The sequence below is a fragment of the Phragmites australis genome, chromosome 15 (assembly GCF_958298935.1).
Source record: "Phragmites australis chromosome 15, lpPhrAust1.1, whole genome shotgun sequence".
NCBI lineage: Eukaryota > Viridiplantae > Streptophyta > Magnoliopsida > Poales > Poaceae > Phragmites > Phragmites australis.
This window is the reverse complement of record NC_084935.1, coordinates 2,896,069-2,908,931: the sequence shown is the minus strand read 5'-3', so window position 1 is coordinate 2,908,931 and position 12,863 is coordinate 2,896,069. Positions and strand designations below refer to the sequence as shown.

Genomic DNA, 12,863 nt, shown 5'->3' with positions numbered 1-12,863 from the left:
TTCTTGAACGCACAGGAGAGCTGCGTGTCATTTAATTAAGATCAAGAACCAATCAATTACAAAGCCGTACCGGCGGCCGGGTTAGTTATTTGTTACATGCGCGCCTAAAACATAAAAGAACGACCCTATATCCAGCCCTCACTGCAACAACAAACGCAACCCCTCTGCCCCCGTTGTTCCTCATAGCCAAGCCTCCTCGAAGATCTCTCGTAGGAGCCTTGACACCCTTGGCCGGATTCCATCAAACACACAACGATTACGAAGCTTCTAGATTGACCAAGCCACTAGGATCACCAAAGAACCAAGACCCTTGCGAACATTCTTGGGAGCCTGATGCTGCGCGTGTTGCCACCAGGACTGGAAGCTATCATGGAGTCCATCCGGCGCCAACACGTGCAGGCCAACTCTCTGGAGCACCTTATACCAAACTTCTCTGGCGAAGACGCAATGCGTGAGCAAGTGATGAATCGCACAAAGGGAAGCTCGGTGAGTGTTGGAGTCCTCGACACGCAAGGCGATCAGCTATCCAGCATCTGTCGAGGGCGGCTAACCAAATGAAGAATTTGGCACGAAGGGGGCCCCAGGTCTTCCAGACTCTCACGGCAAGCTCAAAACCAATGGCGCCCGTGAAGAACCAATGGTAAGCAGAACGCGTTGAGAACGTGCCTGAAGCCTACGACATCCACAAGTGTTGATCCAGTTCCCCCTCCTGTAGAACCCTTCCTTCCAACGCATCCCATAGCCTCAAGTAATCTACCAACGCTGGCACAGAGAGGCCACCACGTATGTCACAGACCCAGGCTCTTTCGCGCAGATCATCAGAGACAACTCGTCTAAGGAAGGCGCGCTTTGCTACAAACGGCATCAACGTCGGTGCCCATTCCACCAGCGAGTGACCGTGTAGCCAGTGATCGGACCAGAATAATGTTGCCCTCCCATCTCCCACCATGGTGACCACCGAGATCGTGAAGAGCGCCCGAGCATTAGCATGCACCGATAGTCCAAGGTCCGCCCATGCGGTCCGGCTGAGATTTCAGCAACCACAGCCATCTCATCCATAAGGACCAACCAAGCAACACCAAATTGTGGATACCAAGCCCGCCAAGCTCCCGCGGATGACAAACCCGCTGCCAAGCAACTGCACAATGCCCTCCTTATACGTTGCGACGTCCTTTTCAGAGGAAGGTCCATCTCCACTTGTCAATGGCGTGAATCACCCACTTTGGCAAATCCAAAGCCAAGAGAGTATAATTTGGGATTGCCGTGAGCACCGACCGAACCAGGATGGACCTCCCCGCTATGTTCAACAACTCTGCCTTCCAGCCCGGTAGCTTGTCATCAATTTTCTCAATGATCGGCTGGAGATCAACCTTGGTCAGCTTGTGACTCGATAAGGGGACTCCCAGGTATTTGCAAGGAAAGCTCACCACCTCACACGGTAGCATAGCTCGGACTAGATGCAAGTTCTCCTCTGGACACTGGATTGGAATCACAGAACTTTTATGCATGTTGGTGTCGAGCCTCGACGTGACGCCAAAGGATTGCAAGATGCCCTTGGTTAAAGACATATCACTGGCCGAAGGGTGTATGAATAGTAAAAACATCATACGCAAACATGAAGACTCGATGCCCAATCTCTCTGGACGCCAGTGGTTGGAGAAGACCCTCCTGACCAGCTCTGGTAAACAAAGCGTTCAACACATCCATGACCAAAATAAACAGCAATGGGGACAAAGGGTCACCCTGCCGAAGCCCTCGGCGGTGCATAATCATCTCCCCTAGGCATCCATTGAGGAGAACAAGTGTTGACGAAGATGCCAAAAGGTTGCACACGATGTTCTTCCATCTATGACCAAAACCAAGGTGCTCTAGCACCTCAAGCAGGAAAGGCCAAGAGACGGAATCAAATGCCTTAGTAATATCAAGCTTTAGCAGGATCCGAGGCTTCTTTTGCCTGTGCAAAAACCTGGCCATCTGCTAGACGAATGACGACCTCATGAAAGCTAGCAAGCCCAGGCAAAAAGCTCTCAAAATGGAAGCGTGGCCTTCCAACGCAATTGTCCTTAAGCCCTAGGATCAGGGGGCAGTGGTCGGAGATTCCCGCAGCCGAACTCTGAAGGAGACAGTCTGGGAATAGCTGCTCCCACTTCGCGGTGCAGAACACCTGGTCAAGGTGAACCAATGTCGGCGAGGAGCGTTCATTGGACCATGTGAATCGTCTTCCCAAGAGTGTAATCTCATGGAGCTCAGTGTCATCCAAAAATCTACAGAAACGACCCATCATTGCGTGATCAACATTGTCGTTGTTTTTGTCCGACGACTTATAGATCATGTTGAAGTCGCCGGCCATTGCCCAAGGTCCCGCGCAAGCAGCCCACACTTCCCGCAGCTCTAGAAGGAATAGAATCTTCTTCGTGTCAAGTTGTGGCCCATATACGCTCGTAAGCCACCAATAATGTCCATTGACGCCTGAAAATTGTACCGACACAGAGTAAGAGTCGACCCGAGAGGAGACCGCAGAGCACACGCTCCCCCACCATGCAACCAGAATTCCCCCACATGTCCCGTTCACCTGCAGCACAATATCTAATTTGAAATTTCAGAAATTTCAAAGGGAACATAATATCTAATTTGAATTTGTTTTTCACATGGTGGGATCTGAAAGAGTATGATGATTGATTAATATGATCAATTGAATTGTATTGAACATCGAAAGCGGAATATATAGAGTACAGAGATTTGAGAGGGCAAGAAACCTCTCCTAGAGATAAGGCAGGTATCATGGGATTACAATCAATCATAAACTACCATATCTGGAGATTCCTAAATATACTACAACACCCCCCTGCAGTCACAGCGCGAGCGTCGCAGACGATGAGACTAGAGAAGAAGACGAATGACATCCCCAATAATCGGAACAACGCGATGCAGATGTTGTGACTGGAGAAACCGACGAGTTGCTCATGCAAATGGTAGCCTTTTGTGCCAAAATCGAGGTAGCCGAGAGCGAGACGAGTAGCCATGGTCGAGGATGCTGTGCATAAGATAGCTGTGGTCGACATAGCCATAGTCAGGGTTACCGTGGTCGAGGGAGCTACATATGAAGCCACAGGTGCAAGAGGCGCCATGGTGACTGTCGGAGGATGAACTCCACAAGCGGGGATCCGGAGGGACCCCTTTGATATTCGGCCAGGGGGATGATTCTGAATCTACCTCGTACGTGAAATAAATGAGAGTAAATGGGATGCAGGTGGGATGGATGATCGGATGCTAGTGGGAATAAATGCTCAGGGAATTTTAGACAGGTTCGGGTCGCACGGAGCGTAATACCCTACTCCTGTGTGAATGCTATAAATACTCTGAAAATGCCTCTCTGAGGATCTCTTGCATTACAAGGATTTTTGTCTAAGTCTAGAGCTTCGTGTGTCTTGTTCTTCGTTGGCTTGTCTCGGTATTCTTCAACTCGTGAGACTTGGTCGACTTCCAGAACTTGTCCGGCTTGCCCAGCTTCCTAAGCACTTGTCCTCTCCTTCTTCTCCGGGGCACCCACCCCTTCTTATATCCCGAGGGAAGAAGAAGGTGATGCGGACCAGGCAGTCATCGAGGAAGAGGTCGATGCCAAAGTCGACATAGTCGAGGCCATCGATGACGAGGTGTGCATCGAGTTTGCTAAGCCCAGGAACACATCGAGGACGAAGGCATGCATCAGTGTTGCCAGTACCAGACGTACGAAGGTAGGGAGCCCAACCATGCACCAGTGTCTGAGGGGCCAGCAGAGAAGGACTGAACAGTAGCGGTGCATAGAGCAGCGAGGAGGAGAAGGTGCTGATGCAGCCTGCAGATGCCAGAGTAGACTAAGAGGTCGAGGAGGAGACTGCGATGTTGGTGACGAGATTGTGCTGAACAAAGGCGGTAGAGGGAGGCGGAACCGGTGGCCTGAAGCGGTGACGCCGGTGTTCGGGAGAGCGTGGTGGCGGTGCTCGAAGAAGTCGATGAAGAACACCCGAAGAACATAATGAAGACCAGTGCGCCGACGACTAAGGAGATGACGCGCTGAGAGAGGCGGTGTTGATCAGCCGGAGTGTCATTGCGCGCGGGGATAGTAATATAGGGCGACAGCAGGATCCTCCGTTCAGTCGGACCGCGCTTAGTAGGGGGCGGTGGCGCTGTGGAGGCACGAACTATGGGCGATAACACTGTAGCCCGAAGGCGACGCAGTAGCAGCTCTGATTCTTGATAGAAAGACACGTGTACTTGAGGAGGACGGGAGCGATGCTGATCGGCCGAGACGAACCGCACGCGGTTAGCTGATCAGACAGATGGTGCGTAAGGTGGTCGTTGTGGAGACGTCCCGACTGATGGTGACAATGGCGATCCGGCGTGAAGAGTCATGCGGACGAAGTGGCGTAACAGCGACGTATGAGGGCGTCCTCTAGAGCGTCGCACACCCAGCCCTGATCGCGGATGGCCGTAGTCAAGGGCGCTGGTCGAGGACGGAGATGGTGACAAGCGCGTGGAGACGGCGGTGCGAGCCCATACACATGGGGACACGCGGGACAGGCGGTGCCATCCCGTGCATGGAGACAGCGGGAGACGGGGATCCCTCCATGTTTTGACGGACGAGCACGTGATGTCGAGGCGGACCGACGGATGGCGCGCGGGAGACGGACGGACGGAGGCGTGGAGATGCAGGCGCGTGTGGTTGGAGGTGTGCGCATGATGAACCAAATGCAGCGCGTGGTCGGCGACGTGGCGATGCAGCTGGGCGACGTGGCGACGTCGATGGAACCGAACAGATGCAGCACGGATCGGCGCGGTCCGGAACCAGCGCGTGGAGGCAGGACGCGTGTTGTCGGCGGGCGCGTGGCCGGACGGACGACGCGGTTGGTAGGCGTGCAAACGGGTGGGAGGCGAGTGTCGATGCAGGCTTGGTGGAGACTGGAGACCGGCGATGTCCCGGTGCGTGGCGCACGAAGCAGCAACGGGCGGTGCATGGCGCACGGAGCGGAGCAGCCGACGTGGAGACGTGTGGAGATGGTGTAGCGCGATCCGTGCGCGTGGTCGGACGTGGAGACAGGCGTTGACGACGCGTGCGGGGGAGGCAGCCGGGCGGCGGCGCGTCGAACGGGTACGTGCACCCGCGCGTTCTATCGCCATGCCGCACGACTGGAGGAGCCGACCGGTGGAGTCGTGCCGAGGTCGGGGTAGAGGCGTACGAGATTGACGGGCGGCGATCTTAGATAAAAAAAAAACTATGAAGAAACAAAGATCAATGATCGGTAAGAGAGAAAATTCTGATCAACGAATCGGTAAAGGACTCTTTAGACGGCCGATCAACATGATTGACGGTGCAAACCTTAAGTACGGCTTCGATAATGCAAGGGTCGCTTTCATCACCCGACACGTTGAGCCGCGCTGCCAAACGCATGTGAGGCCAGCGTTTCTCGGCGGCGGCGTGTCGCTACCCGTCACATGGGGAAAGTGCCGCACTGCAGCGCGTGACCGCCAGCCTCCACTCCGTTTCTGAGTGCTAGCTAGCTTACGTACGGTCGGTCATGGCCGCCGCTGCAAATTCAGCTCACGGTCACCGCCTATGCGCTCCGCTGGTTGCAACGAGCGCGAATCGCAGCAGTGGTCGTCCAGCTACCCGAACGATAGTTAGCACAAGAGCTGGAGTTGCTAGTGGGCCGAAAGCGTGGACGGGGAAGCCACCGCCACCGCGGCGCGCCGTGAGGACCAGGGCCGGCGCGGCCGAGGCGCGGCCGTCGTCGTCCTCGCCGGACGCCGTGACCTACGCCGCGAGCATCTCCACCGACATGCCACTCTACGAACCCCCCGGGGTAAGCTAGTTACCTGTCCACAGATCTGCAAAGCCATGGATGATGGATTGATGCGAGAAAATGGTCCGAATCGTATGCGTGCGTGCAGATCTCCTTCGACGAGTACCTCCAGGACCCCGCGCGCGTGTTCCGCGCCATGTTCCCCGACGAGAGCAGGAGCCAGCGGCTCAGCGATGTAACCACCTCGAGCTCGCGCGCTCCGTCCATTTCTTCGGTTCGCTCGGCGAGTCGATTCATTAGTGATCGAATAGTGAACTCTGCAGGGGGAGTGGCGGATCCAGATGCTGCCGCTGCAGTTCCTCCTCCTCACCGTGCGCCCCGTCGTCGTCATGCAGCTGCGGCACCGCGGCGGCGTGCTCGAGCTCCGAGTCGTGCGTATCACCTACCAGTTCTTGCATACGTGTACCTACTACCAAGATCGATCGAGTGGTGACCGAAACGCGCGTGCTGCGTGTGTGTTGTTTGGCTGTGTCGTGTCCTTCTGCAGACGGAGTGGGAGCTGAGGGGGCTGGACAGCGGCTACATGCCCTCGAGCTTCGACCTCGGCGTGCGCGGCTCTCTGTACGCGGACCGGAGCAGCGGCCGCCGCGCGTCCCGGATGAGGGGCCACCTTGACATCGCCATCACCTGTGTCCTGGCGCCGCCCCTGCGCCTCGTGCCGGAGGGCGCCCTGCGAGGCGTCGCCGAATCGGTAAGATTACCTTAGCCCCGCTCGTTTCAGATTCCAGCTCTCGTCAGGCTTAAAATTTTCGGTTTTTTTTTTAAAAAGCTGGAGCATATGCAGGTTCTGTCGAGGCTGGCCGAGAAGATGAAGCGGGACGTGGACGGCGGCATTGTCGCCGATTTCCAGAGGTTTCGCCGGGAGAAGGCAGTAGCGTCCAGAGCGACGCCAATGGTGGATGCGAAGACATCAGACAGAGACGAAGCCTGAAGGCAGGTTGAAGTTTTCTTCTTCTTCTCGAATGCAAGCTGAAGGTTTTTTGTCTGGACAAAATTTGATCGCTGACGATCCTAGTCCGGTTCTAGGTGCAGCTTCTCTTGTGCATGGAGATTCACTTTATGTGTAGCGAGATTCATCTACATCTGGTTTCTATCGTCGACAAATCTGAAACCAAGATACACGGGAAACATGGAGGAGTCCGCAAATGATCGATCTGTGTAGCATTATGTAATCTCCCAACATATCCAATGCGACTCTGACATGTACACTCACACAAGTGACCTTCTACTCAAGAATAAAACATGTATCTGTATTCTGTAACACTCTAGCAATCCCTGTCCCATGTTCCAATATAATATACACCAGGCGCTGATCAAAAGAAGAAGAGCAGCAACGCCAGCAGCAGCACGCAGAGCGCGCGGCGGGCGCCGGACGGGACGCTCTCCACGCTGTTCAGAGGAATAAGATTGCCGGTGGGGCCGAAGGCCGAGCCGCCCGTTCCCGGCGTGAACGACGAGGGCGGGGCGAGGCCGCTGGGGGCGTTCGCCGTCGGCGTGGTGCCTCCTGCCGCGGAGCTGTTATGCGAAGAGAAAGTGTTACGTGTTTGATCAGATGGCCATTTTGCCAGAGGATGGCATATGGGCATGTATGCCATGCTGCTGCATTGCATTCTGAAGTTTTGAAGAAATATTTTGCACGTTGACAAGGTGAACATGCTCACCTTCCCGAGAAGACGCACTGCCCCGAACCTGAATATAAAAAAAATCCACATGAAAAGATTAGAATTTGTGAACGATGTGTAGATTTCAGTAGTCTGAAAAAGATTAGAATGTAACGTGGCAAGCAAAAATTACATTTTTTTTTGAATAAGTGATGTATTTCATTAAGCATATGAAATGGTTCCCAGCCTCTGCATTTTGCAATGCAATGCATTTGGTCGGATATTATTACAAAGCTTTTGCTATGTTGTGGATTCCGTCACACGATAGCACATAAATACAAACATAAAGTAGAGGTTTAGCAAAAATTACATAGAGCTATCAATATATTTTGCAAGAAACATTTCAGAGAGACATGAAATAGAATACAAGAACGTGGCTGCTTACTGGGGTCAGTGGTGGTGGTCGTGGCGGTGCCGTTGAAGCTGCAGGTGGCGCCGGTGTTGGCGTTCTTTTGGTAGTAGTCGTTGTAGGCGTAGGACGCCAGCGCCGGCAGGTTGTTCGGCTTGTAGCACGGCCCGCCGGGCTGGATCGCCGTGCAGTCCGCGTGCCCCTGGCCGCACGCCCAGTTCAGCCCCGCCTGCAGCGCCGTCGGGTCCGCGCCCTGCAGCGCCACGCAGAACACGCCGCTGCTCCCCGTCGCCAGCGACCGCCTCTTGCCTTCGAGGCCGAGCTCCTCTGAGTCCGACAAGGTCGGCGCCTGAGCTTGCTCTGAATCGACGATGGTTTCAGGAGGGCTCCCTGCACATTGTGAATTCGTGTCATGAAACTGGGGGGACAGTGAGCTTGCACAAAACATCGGAGCCAAGTAATTGTGTTCTTCTAGTTCACAGACATGTAAAACTATTGCTGGCACATTCTTTAGGTTCAAAGTATTAAAAAAGGTAGCTCTACACACACAGTGCGGTAGTGATTTCAGAGAGACAGGACACGAAAGTGATGGGAAGCAATCCCAAGGTTCCTATATGTAGATATTTTGCAGCTTGAAACTATCCACAACAACAGCAGTTGCTCCACTTTTATGGTGATTTTTCAGTGACCTTAGGAATCTCAATAATGAGAGAAAGAAAGTGAGAAAAAACGGGATGCGACTGCTGAAGCGAAAGCTACATTACACGTACCTGATGCGTTTGTGACAAGAAAGACGAGCAGGAGCAGGCATCCCTGCAATCTTTTGTCCAGCATTTTGCTGTTCCGGAGTCCAAGCGACAGTTTCCTCCAACCTGCCACGACAACGATGTGACGAGTGCAGACATCAGGTGAGTGATCAGTTCACAAAAGAAGGACATCAGGTGAGTGAAAATTGTAATTATGGCTAAGGACATCAGTTCACAAAAGGGCGTAACTATGCTACTGCTTATAGCCAGATGTTTAAGAAATGGGAATGTTAAACACCTAAATAAAAATTGTAATTTTCAATACAAATAAAGACTACATGTATTTAAATATGGTTAATTATTTTGTTAGTATAATATAAGCAACAGCGCTTCAGTACACACCTTGCCCTTCGTCTAAATGCCAATGTGGCTGAGGAAAAAAACCGATTTTTTTCATAAACATCTTCTCTAAACATCCCATTATACGTGAGCACCGTCAGGGCAAGTAACTCTGCAAACAAGTAGCTCCTGCAATGATAGTACTTGCAAACAATTCGATAATTCGAGTTCAAGCCTAATCACTTTTAAAATGTCTTTTTGTATTATATTACTTGGCTAGAAAGGCAAAATTGGAAATTTAGACAACATACTGCAGCGTATTTGCAAAAATAGATAACAGATAACCATATTTGTAAATTTAGCACATATATTCGGAACCTCAAAATCCAAAATCTTGTTTTCGGTTACTAAAATACCGAAAAAACATCGGCCCCACAGTTTTCGGAAACTGAGGTACCGAATACTGCACTGTGCACCGTATTCGGCACCTCAGTTGCCGAAAACTCTCTGTATTCGGCAACTGAGGTGCCGAATATGGTGCATAGTGCCGTATTCGGCACCTCAGTTTCCGAAAGTCACCCACGTCGTGTCATGTTTGATATTTCCTCTCCGGCTTGCTTTCTTTTTGGAAACGCGCGTGAATATGTAAGGGCGGGATGACAGCTGCACCAGAGAGAATCCTCAGGTGGAGACTGCCGTGGGTGGCTTTCAAAAACTGAGATGCCGAATACGGCACTGTGCACCGTATTCGGCACCTCAGTTTCCGAAAACTATGGGGCCGACGTTTTTTCGATATTTCAGTAACCGAAAATAAGATTTTGGATTTTGAGGTTCCGAATACATGTGCTAAATTTACAAATACGCTCATCTGTTGTCTATTTTTTCAAATACGCCACAATATGTTATCTAAATTTCCAATTTGGCCGGCTAGAAAAGTACTCTAGTGCTATTTTGGGGTGTAGGGTGAAGATTTCTGAATGCTGTGTGTGTGTGTGTGTTTTTTTCTTTTTTTGCTTCTTCTTTGGATTGCAGTGCACCAAACTTCAGACGGGTAGCATAGACAATGTGAGAATTATAAAGATTCAATTTGTGTTACTGTATTAGTTTATCCCTTCAAACATTTTGCAGCGAGTTGCATATTCCCACCATAATGCAGCAGAAGTCCAACAAGAGACGTCTCTCGGAAAGCGAAGATAGTGAAATACGTGCGTCACAGTCGGACTCCAAATTTCTAATCCTATTTTTTATATAGAGCATGAAGAATAGAATACGTCTCAGCCTTATGAGATGACCTAAGAATCAGGGTTCGAATTCTGACCGGTTAGCTCCTAACTCCATTCAGGCTCAACCATCTGAGCTAACGCTCAACTGACATGATACTATCCGGATGAACTTACCTACTATTTGTGCTGTTTAATCCTTGTGCCGATAATCTTGATAGAATTTGAAAACGAGATGCAAAATTTTCTGATAAACAGAACATATCTCTAATGAATAAGGATCAACCGATGAACAGGCATCAACCTACCATCAGCTCTTGCAAGAGCAGAAATATGATTGAATGTCACAGTTCAAATATACAATATGTAGTTTTTCAAACCTAATATAGTGAACAACAAAAGTGATCAAAGAACTTTAAATTTCTGCAGTTGTGGACTGAAATCTAAATGAGAAACAAAGGGGCGGGAAGATTAAATTCAGTCGAGTTCGTGAATTTCAGGGGAAAGTGGCAGCTACCTGAATTCAGCAGAAGAAAACTAAGGATCTGAAAAGAGACTGACTGGAAAAGAAATCTGAAAAAAGAAGAATAATGGCACCAACAATACGCTCAACATATCAAGAACACAGAAATCTAATCCAAAGAAAACATACATGATCAAAAGGCGAAATAGACAGGATTCAGCAGGAGTAACGAAAATCCATAAGGAGAAGAAACACCAGAATTCCCACAAGAGGACGGAATTCAGAAGGACCATACCTTGACCAAGCTGCTGGCTGATCCCAACTGCCAAGAACAGAACAGCACCGATTCCTTATTGCGGATGGAAGCTCGAACACTCCAACCTAAGCCCTCTGTTTGCAGGACGCGAGCAGAAGCAGAGCCCAGGAAGGAAAGCTGTATCTGTGACCTTCGCCTTGCCTTTTGTCGACACTAAGTACATATGGAGAGGAATAATTAGGGAGTTACATTTGCTACAGTGACAGCCGAGAAGGAATAATCCGAGTTAATGCTGCCAAGACACGGCGTGGGGAACGAAAGAGAGCGAGGAGCACAGGGCAGTATTACATAGAAAATAATTATATAAAATCTGATCTCATGTATCTGCAATCTGAATCTAATTTATAATATGATATAGGGATAACAAAAATTATTATAAAACTTATAGCGAAATAAAAAAAATCATGTATGAGGAAAAAAAAGTTACTATATATCATGCTATAAATTCGATCTAAACTGCAAATATATATATGACTATATTTTATAGGATTATTTTTTTATTGCACCACAAGAACGGGAAATCAGCAGGTTTCTGGAGTGGGGGTCAGCGACAGGACAGAACAGGCAGAAAGGGTGAGGCTGAGGACGAGAACAGCAAACTGATCACTGATGGGTGATCAGTTTTGTTATGGGTGTTTGGTCACTGACCACAGGAAGTGGATGACGTGCATGCTAAGCCTTTTGATGATGATATTACCAATGATCAATCAGCCTGCCCTTTTTATTTCACGTCACTTTTCCACCATTTTTTTCCCATGACGAACAAGCATCTTTAGGTGAAGTTTAATTAAATTTAAAAAATTGTAAGGTATCATTAATAGTCACCAAAAAGATGATGCACATTCGTCTTTGCATTTACCTTTTCGTCCATTTTTGCATGTATATTATCCACTTTGAATTTACAAAGGATAATGAGTTTCAGAAAAGATGATAAACTTTTTGGTCTGGAGATGAAAAAGCGATTGATCGCGCGTCGCCCGTATGGCGACTCAGGGGGAGGGAGGGCGAACTCCTCTCACCACCTAGCCCCCCAGCGAAGAGCTAGATCCGGCCGCTGCCATCGGTGAAGATGCCGTTGGCGGTGGTTAGCGGCGGCTCCGAAGCTGGGGCACCGCGACCGTGCTCCTTTCTCTCCCCCGAAGCCCGCTCCCCCCTTTCCTCTCCTCCCCCTCAGGCTGCTCTGCCATCGCGGCAAATCGCGAGCTTGCTCATCTTCGGCCAGTCGAATCCGGTGTTCTAAGCTCATACACACTTAAGAAGACATCCAAGCCACCAAAATACTTAAAGTGTTTATCTAAGGTAATTTAGCATACCATTAGAGAGTGATTAGTGCTATTAGATCTAGAGAGAAGTGTTGCTGGGTGCTACAACCTAGAGAGTGAATCAAAGAGTGATCCAACCGTGTACCGAGAGGTACGCCAGTGGCTTAGAATCTTTGTGACTCGCTGGTAACTTGTTGACCCTCTGGCTTGCTGTGAAGCAGTGGCAAGACATGTGTACGGGGACACGTAGATCCTTGCCTTGGTAGCTCAAGCTCTGAAATGATCACGACGGTAAGTGACCGAAAGAGAGGCTAGTGTTGAGACCTTGCCTTGCTGGCTTTGTGGCTCATCGTGCTTGAGACCTTATCTTGGTGACTTGGTAGCTCAAGAGTCGTGATCGGAAGAGACTTGGCACCGGGAGCATATCCTTTATGAAGCTCCAACATGGACTAGAGATGACGTTCATGTCATTGATACCATGAGATAAAAATCCCTTGTGCCGAGTTTGTCTCTCTACTTTATTTACGTTTTCGCATTTACATACTTGCAATTCACCTTGCTAGAGTAGATTGGAATCATCTTAAGCGGTAGAATAGACACACTAGATAAACCTAGAGTGTATTTAGATAGAAATTGAGATAGGTTTATCTTATGAATTTTTAGAGCT

At 49.9% G+C, this 12,863-nt stretch overlaps 2 protein-coding genes across 8 annotated transcripts; one reads left to right on the top strand and one right to left on the bottom strand.

Moving 5' to 3' along the window:
• Nucleotides 1-5,414: 5,414 nt before the first annotated feature.
• LOC133892385 (uncharacterized) lies at nt 5,415-7,101 on the top strand. 5 transcript variants are annotated; one of them, XM_062333121.1, is made up of 6 exons: nt 5,415-5,840; nt 5,929-6,015; nt 6,104-6,211; nt 6,328-6,531; nt 6,610-6,773; nt 6,873-7,101. In XM_062333121.1, exons 1-5 carry the CDS (start codon nt 5,556-5,558, stop codon nt 6,769-6,771), a joined length of 846 nt encoding a protein of 281 aa, XP_062189105.1. In that variant the 5' UTR covers nt 5,415-5,555; the 3' UTR covers nt 6,772-6,773; nt 6,873-7,101. The 5 variants fall into 5 exon arrangements, with proteins under 5 accessions (XP_062189105.1, XP_062189104.1, XP_062189103.1 ...); XM_062333120.1 differs by having other exon boundaries at nt 6,867-7,101; XM_062333119.1 differs by having other exon boundaries at nt 6,610-6,777.
• LOC133892386 (glucan endo-1,3-beta-glucosidase 4-like) lies at nt 6,977-11,203 on the bottom strand. 3 transcript variants are annotated; one of them, XM_062333124.1, is made up of 6 exons: nt 10,914-11,203; nt 8,999-9,124; nt 8,621-8,722; nt 7,887-8,240; nt 7,502-7,529; nt 6,977-7,355 (listed from the first exon to the last, which is right to left on the bottom strand). In XM_062333124.1, exons 2-6 carry the CDS (start codon nt 9,075-9,077, stop codon nt 7,154-7,156), a joined length of 765 nt encoding a protein of 254 aa, XP_062189108.1. In that variant the 5' UTR covers nt 9,078-9,124; nt 10,914-11,203; the 3' UTR covers nt 6,977-7,153. The 3 variants fall into 3 exon arrangements, with proteins under 3 accessions (XP_062189108.1, XP_062189109.1, XP_062189110.1); XM_062333125.1 differs by having other exon boundaries at nt 8,999-9,107; XM_062333126.1 differs by lacking the exon at nt 8,999-9,124 and having other exon boundaries at nt 10,914-11,198.
• Nucleotides 11,204-12,863: the final 1,660 nt, after the last annotated feature.